We start from the raw sequence: 16,013 nt of genomic DNA on the forward strand, positions 1-16,013 counted from the left end.
CAATTATCTCAGCCTTCCGAGCTCCTGCCGATAAAGTTGCTTCCCACTTATCTGCCAATTCCATCAATTTGATTCTAAGACCATAAGACAAAGGAGCGGAAGTAAGGCCATTCGGCCCATCGAGTCCACTCCACCATTCAATCGCGGCTGATTTCAACTCCATTTACCCGCTCGCTCTCTCTCCAGAGCCCTTAATTCCTCGAGAAATCAAGAATTTATCAACTTCTGTCTTAAAGACACTCAACGCCCCGGCCTCCACCGCCCTCTGTGGCAATGAATTCCACAGACCCACCACTCTCTGGCTGAAGAAATCTCTCCTCATCTCTGTTCGAAAGTGACTCCCTTTTATTCTAAGGCTGTGCCCCCGGGTCCTAGTCTCCCCTGCTAATGGAAACAACTTCCCTACATCCACCCTATCTAAGCCATTCATTATCTTGTAAGTTTCTATTAGATCTCCCCTCAACCTCCTAAACTCCAATGAATATAATCCCAGGATCCTCAGACGTTCATCGTATGTTAGGCCTACCATTCCTGGGATCATCCGTGTGAATCTCCGCTGGACCCGCTCCAGTGCCAGTATGTCCTTCCTGAGCTGTGGGGCCCAAAATTGCTCACAGTATTCTAAATGGGGCCTAACTGATGCTCTATAAAGCTTCAGAAGTACATCCCTGCTTTTCTATTCCAAGCCTCTTGAGGTGAATGACAACATTGCATTTGCTTTCTTAATTACGGACAGACTTCCTACGGTTAAGTTGTGTCCATCCACATAAGATCGAGCGAGATCGAGAGCTATCGACTGCAGCCTCTGAACTTAATATCACACGTTCTTACGTGGGTCTACTTGATTCTCACTCTGGTGACAGTCAAGCCTCGAAAATTCCCGACACACGAGGAATTAAAACCCTTTCAAAACCTCGCGCACAATCCCCCATTGTACGTCGCGAAGCAGGCTGATGTTATCGGCGAGAGTATCCCAACTTGGCAAACCAGTTCGTGGAGGGGTGTAGTTTTGTTGTGAAACCCCAGAGCGTATAAAGCACCCAATCATCGTGTAACGATTATGAAATACTATTTATTGCTGTGAACACAACTTCACACAAACAGGACAACGCTACTCCCACGCAATTAAAATACGTGCATTATCAAAACACATGACATGGTGTCTATAGAACGCTCCGCATGTTACACAATGCATCTACGATACCGGAACTCGGTACAACTTTGCCTGTTCCCCCAAACAACATCCAAACTGAATAACCAGCCACAGTACCACATGAAACAGAAAGCAAACATAAAAGCAAAAAGGGCAGAGGATACCGGAAGTCTGCAGAGGGATTTGGACAGGCTCAGTGGATGGGCTAGGGTCTGGCAGATGGAATACAATGTTGACAAATGTGAGGTGATGGTGGGAATAACAGCAAAAGGGATTATTATTTAAATGATCAAATATTAAAACATGCCGCTGTGCAGAGAGACCTGGGTGTGCTCGTGCGTGAGTCGCAGAAAGTTGGTTTACAGGTGCAGCAGGTGGTGAAGGAGGCGAATGGAATTTTGTCCTTCATTGCTAGAGGGATGGAGTTTAAGACTAGGGAGGTTATGCTGCAATTGTATAAGGTGTTAGTGAGGCCACACCTGGAGCAGTGTGTTCAGTTTTGGTCTCCTTACTTGAGAAAGGACGTACTGGCACTGGAGGGTGTGCAGAGGAGATTCACTAGGTTAATCCCAGAGCTGAAGGGGTTGGATTACGAGGGGAGGTTGAGTAGACTGGGACTGTACTCATTGGAATTTAGAAGGATGAGGGGGGATCTTATAGAAACATATACAATTATGAAGGGAATAGATAGGATAGATGCGGGCAGGTTGTTTCCACTGGCGGGTGAAAGCAGAACTAGGGGGCATAGCCTCAAAATAAGGGGAAGTAGATTTAGGACTGAGTTTAGGAGGAACTTCTTCACCCAAAGGGTTGTGAATCTATGGAATTCCTTGCCCAGTGAAGCAGTAGAGGCTCCTTCATTAAATGTTTTTAAGATAAAGATAGATAGTTTTTTGAAGAATAAAGGGATTAAGGGTTATGGTGTTCAGGCCGGAAAGTGGAGCTGAGTCCACAAAAGATCAGCCACGATCTCATTGAATGGTGGAGCAGGCTCGAGGGGCTGAATGGCCGACTCCTGCTCCTAGTTCTTATGCTCATATGATGCAGGGGCAATGCTCATATCCGGGAAACGTCTTTGTCCTGGTCCAGCGAAGATATCTGAAAATGGCTGTGACGAAGGTTTTCTGCACTGCCTCGGCTCTGAGGCCGTGAAGCCTGTTCGCTGTAAACGTGGCCCTTCACGTTTTGGTGGCGGGAAACGTGCCCGTCCGCTTTCTGAGACTGCGGGACGGTAACTGCCTCACGTCCTTCTCGAGGTCCGGGCAATTATGCCTTTGTTGTTCTTTGATTATCTCTCTGTGAACTCGGGTGGCTGCACCCATCAACTTCCTTGACTGTACACAAACGTATGTACATCTCGGGGAACTTCCCAATGGACCACAACCTGGCTCTCCTCCATAAGCAATTCACACCTAATTATAATTATAACAGAAACTACTATTCGAAACGCGACACCAGGAGAGATGCAGACCAACTGAGGCCCTTTTTAATACAGTCAACTGTAATCGTCAGGCAGGTTCATGTCGCAGGAGGAAGGGAAAAGCACAGACCCACCCTTTTCTCTCCCATGTACAGGAGCTCTACGAGTTGAAGCAGAAAGGAGAGAAAGATTGCGCAGAGAAAACGGTGGTGAGTGTCCAGGGAAAGGACCGATCGAGCATGATGACTCTGTGGGAAATACTGTGCCAGCTCCGCTCCAAGGACAACCAGCATTTCACCCTGGCAGGGGTCCTGACTGAGCTACAGAACGAAGGTAAGGAAATCACTGAGACCTTCAAACATCTCCGGAACTCCCAACACACACGGCGTCTCACAAACTCTCAACATCGCAGCCACCATTGTCAGAGAAAAAACTTCACTCTGCATCTAACCCCGTGCTGTACCTGTCCTGGGAGTGTTTGATGGGGACTGTGTAGAGGGAGCTTTACTCTGTATCTAACCCTGTGCTGTACCTGTCCTGGGAGTGTTTGATGGGGACAGTGTAGAGGGAGCTTTACTCTGTATCTAATCCCGTGCTGTATCTGTCCTGGGAGTGTTTGATGGGGACAGTGTAGAGGGAGCTTTACTCTGTATCTAATCCCGTGCTGTACCTGTCCTGGGAGTGTGTGATGGGGACAGTGTAGAGGGAGCTTTACTCTGTATCTAACCCCGTGCTGTACCTGTCCTGGGAGTGTTTGATGGGGACAGTGTAGAGGGAGCTTTACTCTGTATCTAACCCCGTGCTGTGCCTGTCCAGGGAGTGTTTGATGGGGACAGTGTAGAGGGAGCTTTACTCTGTATCTAACCCCGTGCTGTACCTGTCCTGGGAGTGTTTGATGGGGACAGTGTAGAGGGAGCTTTACTCTGTATCTGACCCGTGCTGTACATGTCCTGGGAGTGTTTGATGGGGACAGTGTAGAGGGAGCTTTACTCTGTATCTAACCCCGTGCTGTACCTGTCCTGGGAGTGTTTGATGGGGACAGTGTAGAGGGAGCTTTACTCTGTATCTAACCCCGTGCTGTACCTGTCCTGGGAGTGTTTGATGGGGACAGTGTAGAGGGAGCTTTACTCTGTATCTAACCCCGTGCTGTACCTGTCCTGGGAGTGTTTGATGGGGACAGTGCAGAGGGAGCTTTACTCTGTATCTAACCCCGTGCTGTACCTGTCCTGGGAGTGTTTGATGGGGACAGTGTAGAGGGAGCTTTACTCTGTATCTAACCCCGTGCTGTACCTGTCCTGGGAGTGTTTGATGGGGACAGTGGAGAGGGAGCTTTACTCTGTATCTGACCCCGTGCTGTACCTGTCCTGGGAGTGTTTGATGGGGACAGTGTAGAGGGAGCTTTACTCTGTATCTAATCCCGTGCTGTACCTGTCCTGGGAGTGTTTGATGGGGACAGTGCAGAGGGAGCTTTACTCTGTATCTAACCCCGTGCTGTGCCTGTCCAGGGAGTGTTTGATGGGGACAGTGTAGAGGGAGCTTTACTCTGTATCTAACCCCGTGCTGTACCTGTCCTGGGAGTGTTCGATGGGGACAGTGTAGAGGGAGCTTTACTCTGTATCTAACCCCCTGCTGTACCTGTCCTGGGAGTGTTTGATGGGGACAGTGTAGAGGTAACATTACTCTGTATCTAACCCCGTGCTGTTCCTGTCCTGGGAGTGTTTGATGGGGACAGTGTAGAGGTAACATTACTCTGTATCTAACCCCGTGCTGTACCTGTCCTGGGAGTATTTGATGGGGACAGTGTAGAGGTAACATTACCCTGCATCTAACCCCGTGCTGTACCTGTCCTGGGAGTGTTTGATGGGGACAGTGTAGAGGGAGCTTTACTCTGTATCTAACCCCGTGCTGTACCTGCCCTGGGAGTGTTTGATGGGGACAGTGTAGAGGGAGCTTTGCTCTGTATCTAACCCCGTGCTGTACCTGTCCTCGGAGTGTTTGATGGGGACAGTGTAGAGGGAACTTTAATCTGTATCTAACACCGTGCTGTACCTGTCCTGGGAGTGTTTGATGGGGACAGTGTAGAGGGAGCTTTAATCTGTATCTAACCCCGTGCTGTACCTGTCCTGGGAGTGTTTGATGGGGACAGTGTAGAGGGAGCTTTACTCTGTATCTAACCCCGTGCTGTACCTGTCCTGGGAGTGTTTGATGGGGACAGTGTAGGGGGAACTTTACTCTGTATCTAACCCCGCGCTGTACCTGTCCTGGGAGTGTTTGATGGGGACAGTGCAGAGGGAGCTTTACTCTGTATCTAACCCCGTGCTGTACCTGTCCTGGGAGTGTTTGATGGGGACAGTGTAGAGGGAGCTTTACTCTGTATCTAACCCCATGCTGTACCTGTCCTGGGAGTGTTTGATGGAGACAGTGTAGAGGGAGCTTTACTCTGTATCTAACCCTGTGCTGTACCTGTCCTGGGAGGGTTTGATGGGGACAGTGTAGAGGGAGCTTTACTCTGTATCTAACCCCGTGCTGTGCCTGTCCAGGGAGTGTTTGATGGGGACAGTGTAGAGGGAGCTTTACTCTGTATCTAACCCCATGCTGTACCTGTCCTGGGAGTGTTTGATGGAGACAGTGTAGAGGGAGCTTTACTCTGTATCTAATCCCGTGCTGTACCTGTCCTGGGAGTGCTTGATGGGGACAGTGCAGAGGGAGCTTTACTCTGTATCTAACCCCGTGCTGTGCCTGTCCAGGGAGTGTTTGATGGGGACAGTGTAGAGGGAGCTTTACTCTGTATCTAACCCCGTGCTGTACCTGTCCTGGGATTGTTTGATGGGGACAGTGTAGAGGGAGCTTTACTCTGTATCTGACCCCGTGCTGTACCTGTCCTGGGAGTGTTTGATGGGGACAGTGTAGAGGGAGCTTTACTCTGTATCTAACCCCGTGCTGTACCTGTCCTGGGAGTGTTTGATGGGGACAGTATAGAGGGAGCTTTACTCTGTATCTAACCCCGTGCTGTACCTGTCCTGGGAGTGTTTGATGGGGACAGTGTAGAGGGAGCTTTACTCTGTATCTAACCCCGTGCTGTACCTGTCCTGGGAGTGTTTGATGGGGACAGTGTAGAGGGAGCTTTACTCTGTATCTAACCCCGTGCTGTACCTGTCCTGGGAGTGTTTGATGGGGACAGTGCAGAGGGAGCTTTACTCTGTATTTAACCCCGTGCTGTACCTGTCCTGGGAGTGTTTGATGGGGACAGTGTAGAGGGAGCTTTACTCTGTATCTAACCCCGTGCTGTACCTGTCCTGGGAGTGTTTGATGGGGACAGTGTAGAGGGAGCTTTACTCTGTATCTGACCACGTGCTGTACCTGTCCTGGGAGGGTTTGATGGGGACAGTGTAGAGGGAGCTTTACTCTGTATCTAATCCCGTGCTGTACCTGTCCTGGGAGTGTTTGATGGGGACAGTGCAGAGGGAGCTTTACTCTGTATCTAACCCCGTGCTGTGCCTGTCCAGGGAGTGTTTGATGGGGACAGTGTAGAGGGAGCTTTACTCTGTATCTAACCCCGTGCTGTACCTGTCCTGGGAGTGTTTGATGGGGACAGTGTAGAGGGAGCTTTACTCTGTATCTAACCCCATGCTGTACCTGTCCTGGGAGTGTTTGATGGGGACAGTGTAGAGGTAACATTACTCTGTATCTAACCCCGTGCTGTTCCTGTCCTGGGAGTGTTTGATGGGGACAGTGTAGAGGTAACATTACTCTGTATCTAACCCCGTGCTGTACCTGTCCTGGGAGTGTTTGATGGGGACAGTGTAGAGGGAGCTTTACTCTGTATCTAACCCCGTGCTGTACCTGTCCTGGGAGTGTTTGATGGGGACAGTGTAGAGGGAGCTTTACTCTGTATCTAACCCCGTGCTGTACCTGTCCTGGGAGTGTTTGATGGGGACAGTGTAGAGGGAGCTTTACTCTGTATCTAACCCCGTGCTGTACCTGTCCTGGGAGTGTTTGATGGGGACAGTGTAGAGAGAGCTTTACTCTGTATCTAACCCCGTGCTGTACCTGTCCTGGGAGTGTTTGATGGGGACAGTGTAGAGGGAGCTTTACTCTGTATCTAACCCCGTGCTGTACCTGTCCTGGGAGTGTTTGATGGGGACAGTGTAGAGGGAGCTTTACTCTGTATCTAACCCCGTGCTGTACCTGTCCTGGGAGTGTTTGATGGGGACAGTGTAGAGAGAGCTTTACTCTGTTTCTAACCCTGTACTGTACCTGTCCTGGGAGTGTTTGATGGGGACAGTGTAGAGGGAGCTTTACTCTGTATCTAACCCCGTGCTGTACCTGTCCTGGGAGTGTTTGATGGGGACAGTGTAGAGGGAGCTTTACTCTGTATCTAACCCCGTGCTGTACCTGTCCTGGGAGTGTTTGATGGGGACAGTGTAGAGGGAGCTTTACTCTGTATCTAACCCCGTGCTGTACCTGTCCTGGGAGTGTTTGATGGGGACAGTGTAGAGGGAGCTTTACTCTGTATCTAACCCCGTGCTGTACCTGTCCTGGGAGTGTTTGATGGGGACAGTGTAGAGAGAGCTTTACTCTGTATCTAACCCCGTGCTGTACCTGTCCTGGGAGTGTTTGATGGGGACAGTGTAGAGGGAGCTTTACTCTGTATCTAACCCCGTGCTGTACCTGCCCTGGGAGTGTTTGATGGGGACAGTGTAGAGGGAGCTTCACTCTGCATCGAACCCCGTGCTGTACCTGTCCTGGGAGTGTTTGATGGGGACAGTGAAGAGGGAGCTTTACTCTGTATCTAACCCCGTGCTGTACCTGTCCTGGGAGTGTTTGATGTGGACAGTGTAGAGGGAGCTTTACTCTGTATCTAACCCCGTGCTGTGCCTGTCCAGGGAGTGTTTGATGGGGACAGTGTAGAGGGAGCTTTACTCTGTATCTAACCCCGTGCTGTACCTGTCCTGGGATTGTTTGATGGGGACAGTGTAGAGGGAGCTTTACTCTGTATCTGACCCCGTGCTGTACCTGTCCTGGGAGTGTTTGATGGGGACAGTGTAGAGGGAGCTTTACTCTGTATCTAACCCCGTGCTGTACCTGTCCTGGGAGTGTTTGATGGGGACAGTATAGAGGGAGCTTTACTCTGTATCTAACCCCGTGCTGTACCTGTCCTGGGAGTGTTTGATGGGGACAGTGTAGAGGGAGCTTTACTCTGTAACTAACCCCGTGCTGTACCTGTCCTGGGAGTGTTTGATGGGGACAGTGTAGAGGGAGCTTTACTCTGTATCTAACCCCGTGCTGTACCTGTCCTGGGAGTGTTTGATGGGGACAGTGCAGAGGGAGCTTTACTCTGTATCTAACCCCGTGCTGTACCTGTCCTGGGAGTGTTTGATGGGGACAGTGTAGAGGGAGCTTTACTCTGTATCTAACCCCGTGCTGTACCTGTCCTGGGAGTGTTTGATGGGGACAGTGTAGAGGGAGCTTTACTCTGTATCTGACCACGTGCTGTACCTGTCCTGGGAGGGTTTGATGGGGACAGTGTAGAGGGAGCTTTACTCTGTATCTAATCCCGTGCTGTACCTGTCCTGGGAGTGTTTGATGGGGACAGTGCAGAGGGAGCTTTACTCTGTATCTAACCCCGTGCTGTGCCTGTCCAGGGAGTGTTTGATGGGGACAGTGTAGAGGGAGCTTTACTCTGTATCTAACCCCGTGCTGTACCTGTCCTGGGAGTGTTTGATGGGGACAGTGTAGAGGGAGCTTTACTCTGTATCTAACCCCATGCTGTACCTGTCCTGGGAGTGTTTGATGGGGACAGTGTAGAGGTAACATTACTCTGTATCTAACCCCGTGCTGTTCCTGTCCTGGGAGTGTTTGATGGGGACAGTGTAGAGGTAACATTACTCTGTATCTAACCCCGTGCTGTACCTGTCCTGGGAGTGTTTGATGGGGACAGTGTAGAGGGAGCTTTACTCTGTATCTAACCCCGTGCTGTACCTGTCCTGGGAGTGTTTGATGGGGACAGTGTAGAGGGTGCTTTACTCTGTATCTAACCCCGTGCTGTACCTGTCCTGGGAGTGTTTGATGGGGACAGTGTAGAGGGAGCTTTACTCTGTATCTAACCCCGTGCTGTACCTGTCCTGGGAGTGTTTGATGGGGACAGTGTAGAGAGAGCTTTACTCTGTATCTAACCCCGTGCTGTACCTGTCCTGGGAGTGTTTGATGGGGACAGTGTAGAGGGAGCTTTACTCTGTATCTAACCCCGTGCTGTACCTGTCCTGGGAGTGTTTGATGGGGACAGTGTAGAGAGAGCTTTACTCTGTTTCTAACCCCGTGCTGTACCTGTCCTGGGAGTGTTTGATGGGGACAGTGTAGAGGGAGCTTTACTCTGTATCTAACCCCGTGCTGTACCTGTCCTGGGAGTGTTTGATGGGGACAGTGTAGAGGGAGCTTTACTCTGTATCTAACCCCGTGCTGTACCTGTCCTGGGAGTGTTTGATGGGGACAGTGTAGAGGGAGCTTTACTCTGTATCTAACCCCGTGCTGTACCTGTCCTGGGAGTGTTTGATGGGGACAGTGTAGAGGGAGCTTTACTCTGTATCTAACCCCGTGCTGTACCTGTCCTGGGAGTGTTTGATGGGGACAGTGTAGAGAGAGCTTTACTCTGTATCTAACCCCGTGCTGTACCTGTCCTGGGAGTGTTTGATGGGGACAGTGTAGAGGGAGCTTTACTCTGTATCTAACCCCGTGCTGTACCTGCCCTGGGAGTGTTTGATGGGGACAGTGTAGAGGGAGCTTCACTCTGCATCGAACCCCGTGCTGTACCTGTCCTGGGAGTGTTTGATGGGGACAGTGAAGAGGGAGCTTTACTCTGTATCTAACCCCGTGCTGTACCTGTCCTGGGAGTGTTTGATGTGGACAGTGCTGAGGGAGCTTTACTCTGTATCTAACCCCGTGCTGTACCTTCCCTGGGAGTGTTTGATAGGGACAGTGTAGAGGGAGCTTTACTCTGTATCTAACCCCGTGCTGTACCTTCCCTGGGAGTGTTTGATAGGGACAGTGTAGAGGGAGCTTTACTCTGTATCTAACCCCGTGCTGTACCTGTCCTGGGAGTGTTTGATGGGGACAGTGTAGAGGGAGCTTTACTCTGTATCTAACCCCGTGCTGTACCTGTCCTGGGAGTGTTTGGTGGGGACAGTGTAGCGGGAGCTTTACTCTGTATCTAACCCCGTGCTGTACCTGTCCTGGGAGAGTTTGATGGGGACAGTGTAGAGGGAGCTTTACTCTGTATCTAACCCCGTGCTGTACCTGTCCTGGGAGTGTTTGATGGGGACAGTGTAGAGGGAGATTCACTCTGTATCTATCCCCGTGCTGTACCTGTCCTGGGAGTGTTTGATGGGGACAGTGTAGAGGGAGCTTTACTCTGTATCTAACCCCGTGCTGTACCTGTCCTGGGAGTGTTTGATGGGGACAGTGTAGCGGGAGCTTTACTCTGTATCTAACCCCGTGCTGTACCTGTCCTGGGAGTGTTTGATGGGGACAGTGTAGAGGGAGCTTTACTCTGTATCTAACCCCGTGCTGTACCTGTCCTGGGAGTGTTTGATGGGGACAGTGTAGAGGGAGCTTCACTCTGTATCTAACCCCGTGCTGTACCTGTCCTGGGAGTGTTTGATGGGGACAGTGTAGAGGGAGCTTTACTCTGTATCTAACCCCGTGCTGTACCTGTCCTGGGAGTGTTTGATGGGGACAGTGTAGAGGGAGCTTTACTCTGTATCTAACCCCGTGCTGTACCTGTCCTGGGATTGTTTGATGGGGACATTGTAGAGGGTGCTTTACTCTGTATCTAACCCCGTGCTGTACCTGTCCTGGGAGTGTTTGATGGGGACAGTGTAGAGGGAGCTTTACTCTGTATCTAACCCCGTGCTGTACCTGTCCTGGGAGTGTTTGATGGGGACAGTGTAGAGGGAGCTTTAATCTGTATCTAACCCCGTGCTGTACCTGTCCTGGGAGTGTTTGATGGGGACAGTGTAGAGGGAGCTTTACTCTGTATCTAACCCCGTGCTGTACCTGTCCTGGGAGTGTTTGATGGGGACAGTGTAGGGGGAACTTTACTCTGTATCTAACCCCGCGCTGTACCTGTCCTGGGAGTGTTTGATGGGGACAGTGCAGAGGGAGCTTTACTCTGTATCTAACCCCGTGCTGTACCTGTCCTGTGAGTGTTTGATGGGGACAGTGTAGAGGGAGCTTTACTCTGTATCTAACCCCATGCTGTACCTGTCCTGGGAGTGTTTGATGGAGACAGTGTAGAGGGAGCTTTACTCTGTATCTAACCCTGTGCTGTACCTGTCCTGGGAGGGTTTGATGGGGGCAGTGTAGAGGGAGCTTTACTCTGTATCTAACCCCGTGCTGTGCCTGTCCAGGGAGTGTTTGATGGGGACAGTGTAGAGGGAGCTTTACTCTGTATCTAAACCCCTGCTGTACCTGTCCTGGGAGTGTTTGATGGGGACAGTGTAGAGGTAACATTACTCTGTATCTAACCCCGTGCTGTTCCTGTCCTGGGAGTGTTTGATGGGGACAGTGTAGAGGTAACATTACTCTGTATCTAACCCCGTGCTGTACCTGTCCTGGGAGTATTTGATGGGGACAGTGTAGAGGTAACATTACCCTGCATCTAACCCCGTGCTGTACCTGTCCTGGGAGTGTTTGATGGGGACAGTGTAGAGGGAGCTTTACTCTGTATCTAACCCCGTGCTGTACCTGCCCTGGGAGTGTTTGATGGGGACAGTGTAGAGGGAGCTTTGCTCTGTATCTAACCCCGTGCTGTACCTGTCCTCGGAGTGTTTGATGGGGACAGTGTAGAGGGAACTTTAATCTGTATCTAACACCGTGCTGTACCTGTCCTGGGAGTGTTTGATGGGGACAGTGTAGAGGGAGCTTTAATCTGTATCTAACCCCGTGCTGTACCTGTCCTGGGAGTGTTTGATGGGGACAGTGTAGAGGGAGCTTTACTCTGTATCTAACCCCGTGCTGTACCTGTCCTGGGAGTGTTTGATGGGGACAGTGTAGGGGGAACTTTACTCTGTATCTAACCCCGCGCTGTACCTGTCCTGGGAGTGTTTGATGGGGACAGTGCAGAGGGAGCTTTACTCTGTATCTAACCCCGTGCTGTACCTGTCCTGGGAGTGTTTGATGGGGACAGTGTAGAGGGAGCTTTACTCTGTATCTAACCCCATGCTGTACCTGTCCTGGGAGTGTTTGATGGAGACAGTGTAGAGGGAGCTTTACTCTGTATCTAACCCTGTGCTGTACCTGTCCTGGGAGGGTTTGATGGGGACAGTGTAGAGGGAGCTTTACTCTGTATCTAACCCCGTGCTGTGCCTGTCCAGGGAGTGTTTGATGGGGACAGTGTAGAGGGAGCTTTACTCTGTATCTAACCCCATGCTGTACCTGTCCTGGGAGTGTTTGATGGAGACAGTGTAGAGGGAGCTTTACTCTGTATCTAATCCCGTGCTGTACCTGTCCTGGGAGTGCTTGATGGGGACAGTGCAGAGGGAGCTTTACTCTGTATCTAACCCCGTGCTGTGCCTGTCCAGGGAGTGTTTGATGGGGACAGTGTAGAGGGAGCTTTACTCTGTATCTAACCCCGTGCTGTACCTGTCCTGGGATTGTTTGATGGGGACAGTGTAGAGGGAGCTTTACTCTGTATCTGACCCCGTGCTGTACCTGTCCTGGGAGTGTTTGATGGGGACAGTGTAGAGGGAGCTTTACTCTGTATCTAACCCCGTGCTGTACCTGTCCTGGGAGTGTTTGATGGGGACAGTATAGAGGGAGCTTTACTCTGTATCTAACCCCGTGCTGTACCTGTCCTGGGAGTGTTTGATGGGGACAGTGTAGAGGGAGCTTTACTCTGTATCTAACCCCGTGCTGTACCTGTCCTGGGAGTGTTTGATGGGGACAGTGTAGAGGCAGCTTTACTCTGTATCTAACCCCGTGCTGTACCTGTCCTGGGAGTGTTTGATGGGGACAGTGCAGAGGGAGCTTTACTCTGTATTTAACCCCGTGCTGTACCTGTCCTGGGAGTGTTTGATGGGGACAGTGTAGAGGGAGCTTTACTCTGTATCTAACCCCGTGCTGTACCTGTCCTGGGAGTGTTTGATGGGGACAGTGTAGAGGGAGCTTTACTCTGTATCTGACCACGTGCTGTACCTGTCCTGGGAGGGTTTGATGGGGACAGTGTAGAGGGAGCTTTACTCTGTATCTAATCCCGTGCTGTACCTGTCCTGGGAGTGTTTGATGGGGACAGTGCAGAGGGAGCTTTACTCTGTATCTAACCCCGTGCTGTGCCTGTCCAGGGAGTGTTTGATGGGGACAGTGTAGAGGGAGCTTTACTCTGTATCTAACCCCGTGCTGTACCTGTCCTGGGAGTGTTTGATGGGGACAGTGTAGAGGGAGCTTTACTCTGTATCTAACCCCATGCTGTACCTGTCCTGGGAGTGTTTGATGGGGACAGTGTAGAGGTAACATTACTCTGTATCTAACCCCGTGCTGCTCCTGTCCTGGGAGTGTTTGATGGGGACAGTGTAGAGGTAACATTACTCTGTATCTAACCCCGTGCTGTACCTGTCCTGGGAGTGTTTGATGGGGACAGTGTAGAGGGAGCTTTACTCTGTATCTAACCCCGTGCTGTACCTGTCCTGGGAGTGTTTGATGGGGACAGTGTAGAGGGAGCTTTACTCTGTATCTAACCCCGTGCTGTACCTGTCCTGGGAGTGTTTGATGGGGACAGTGTAGAGGGAGCTTTACTCTGTATCTAACCCCGTGCTGTACCTGTCCTGGGAGTGTTTGATGGGGACAGTGTAGAGAGAGCTTTACTCTGTATCTAACCCCGTGCTGTACCTGTCCTGGGAGTGTTTGATGGGGACAGTGTAGAGGGAGCTTTACTCTGTATCTAACCCCGTGCTGTACCTGTCCTGGGAGTGTTTGATGGGGACAGTGTAGAGAGAGCTTTACTCTGTTTCTAACCCTGTACTGTACCTGTCCTGGGAGTGTTTGATGGGGACAGTGTAGAGGGAGCTTTACTCTGTATCTAACCCCGTGCTGTACCTGTCCTGGGAGTGTTTGATGGGGACAGTGTAGAGGGAGCTTTACTCTGTATCTAACCCCGTGCTGTACCTGTCCTGGGAGTGTTTGATGGGGACAGTGTAGAGGGAGCTTTACTCTGTATCTAACCCCGTGCTGTACCTGTCCTGGGAGTGTTTGATGGGGACAGTGTAGAGGGAGCTTTACTCTGTATCTAACCCCGTGCTGTACCTGTCCTGGGAGTGTTTGATGGGGACAGTGTAGAGAGAGCTTTACTCTGTATCTAACCCCGTGCTGTACCTGTCCTGGGAGTGTTTGATGGGGACAGTGTAGAGGGAGCTTTACTCTGTATCTAACCCCGTGCTGTACCTGCCCTGGGAGTGTTTGATGGGGACAGTGTAGAGGGAGCTTCACTCTGCATCGAACCCCGTGCTGTACCTGTCCTGGGAGTGTTTGATGGGGACAGTGAAGAGGGAGCTTTACTCTGTATCTAACCCCGTGCTGTACCTGTCCTGGGAGTGTTTGATGTGGACAGTGTAGAGGGAGCTTTACTCTGTATCTAACCCCGTGCTGTGCCTGTCCAGGGAGTGTTTGATGGGGACAGTGTAGAGGGAGCTTTACTCTGTATCTAACCCCGTGCTGTACCTGTCCTGGGATTGTTTGATGGGGACAGTGTAGAGGGAGCTTTACTCTGTATCTGACCCCGTGCTGTACCTGTCCTGGGAGTGTTTGATGGGGACAGTGTAGAGGGAGCTTTACTCTGTATCTAACCCCGTGCTGTACCTGTCCTGGGAGTGTTTGATGGGGACAGTATAGAGGGAGCTTTACTCTGTATCTAACCCCGTGCTGTACCTGTCCTGGGAGTGTTTGATGGGGACAGTGTAGAGGGAGCTTTACTCTGTATCTAACCCCGTGCTGTACCTGTCCTGGGAGTGTTTGATGGGGACAGTGTAGAGGGAGCTTTACTCTGTATCTAACCCCGTGCTGTACCTGTCCTGGGAGTGTTTGATGGGGACAGTGCAGAGGGAGCTTTACTCTGTATCTAACCCCGTGCTGTACCTGTCCTGGGAGTGTTTGATGGGGACAGTGTAGAGGGAGCTTTACTCTGTATCTAACCCCGTGCTGTACCTGTCCTGGGAGTGTTTGATGGGGACAGTGTAGAGGGAGCTTTACTCTGTATCTGACCACGTGCTGTACCTGTCCTGGGAGGGTTTGATGGGGACAGTGTAGAGGGAGCTTTACTCTGTATCTAATCCCGTGCTGTACCTGTCCTGGGAGTGTTTGATGGGGACAGTGCAGAGGGAGCTTTACTCTGTATCTAACCCCGTGCTGTGCCTGTCCAGGGAGTGTTTGATGGGGACAGTGTAGAGGGAGCTTTACTCTGTATCTAACCCCGTGCTGTACCTGTCCTGGGAGTGTTTGATGGGGACAGTGTAGAGGGAGCTTTACTCTGTATCTAACCCCATGCTGTACCTGTCCTGGGAGTGTTTGATGGGGACAGTGTAGAGGTAACATTACTCTGTATCTAACCCCGTGCTGTTCCTGTCCTGGGAGTGTTTGATGGGGACAGTGTAGAGGTAACATTACTCTGTATCTAACCCCGTGCTGTACCTGTCCTGGGAGTGTTTGATGGGGACAGTGTAGAGGGAGCTTTACTCTGTATCTAACCCCGTGCTGTACCTGTCCTGGGAGTGTTTGATGGGGACAGTGTAGAGGGAGCTTTACTCTGTATCTAACCCCGTGCTGTACCTGTCCTGGGAGTGTTTGATGGGGACAGTGTAGAGGGAGCTTTACTCTGTATCTAACCCCGTGCTGTACCTGTCCTGGGAGTGTTTGATGGGGACAGTGTAGAGAGAGCTTTACTCTGTATCTAACCCCGTGCTGTACCTGTCCTGGGAGTGTTTGATGGGGACAGTGTAGAGGGAGCTTTACTCTGTATCTAACCCCGTGCTGTACCTGTCCTGGGAGTGTTTGATGGGGACAGTGTAGAGAGAGCTTTACTCTGTTTCTAACCCCGTGCTGTACCTGTCCTGGGAGTGTTTGATGGGGACAGTGTAGAGGGAGCTTTACTCTGTATCTAACCCCGTGCTGTACCTGTCCTGGGAGTGTTTGATGGGGACAGTGTAGAGGGAGCTTTACTCTGTATCTAACCCCGTGCTGTACCTGTCCTGGGAGTGTTTGATGGGGACAGTGTAGAGGGAGCTTTACTCTGTATCTAACCCCGTGCTGTACCTGTCCTGGGAGTGTTTGATGGGGACAGTGTAGAGGGAGCTTTACTCTGTATCTAACCCCGTGCTGTACCTGTCCTGGGAGTGTTTGATGGGGACAGTGTAGAGAGAGCTTTACTCTGTATCTAACCCCGTGCTGTACCTGTCC

General features: G+C 51.1%; 1 protein-coding gene across 1 annotated transcript in view; it reads left to right on the forward strand.

Annotated features, from left to right (window-relative positions):
• The window catches only part of LOC140399649 (NACHT, LRR and PYD domains-containing protein 12-like), a 186,412-nt gene that overhangs the window by 32,239 nt on the left and 138,160 nt on the right, over positions 1-16,013 (forward strand). The window contains exon 5 of the mRNA XM_072489191.1: positions 2,729-2,906. Within this exon, the coding sequence (XP_072345292.1) occupies positions 2,729-2,906 (178 nt within the window). The remainder of the gene's footprint in view (positions 1-2,728; positions 2,907-16,013) is intronic.

This window comes from Scyliorhinus torazame, chromosome 23, assembly GCF_047496885.1.
Source record: "Scyliorhinus torazame isolate Kashiwa2021f chromosome 23, sScyTor2.1, whole genome shotgun sequence".
NCBI lineage: Eukaryota > Metazoa > Chordata > Chondrichthyes > Carcharhiniformes > Scyliorhinidae > Scyliorhinus > Scyliorhinus torazame.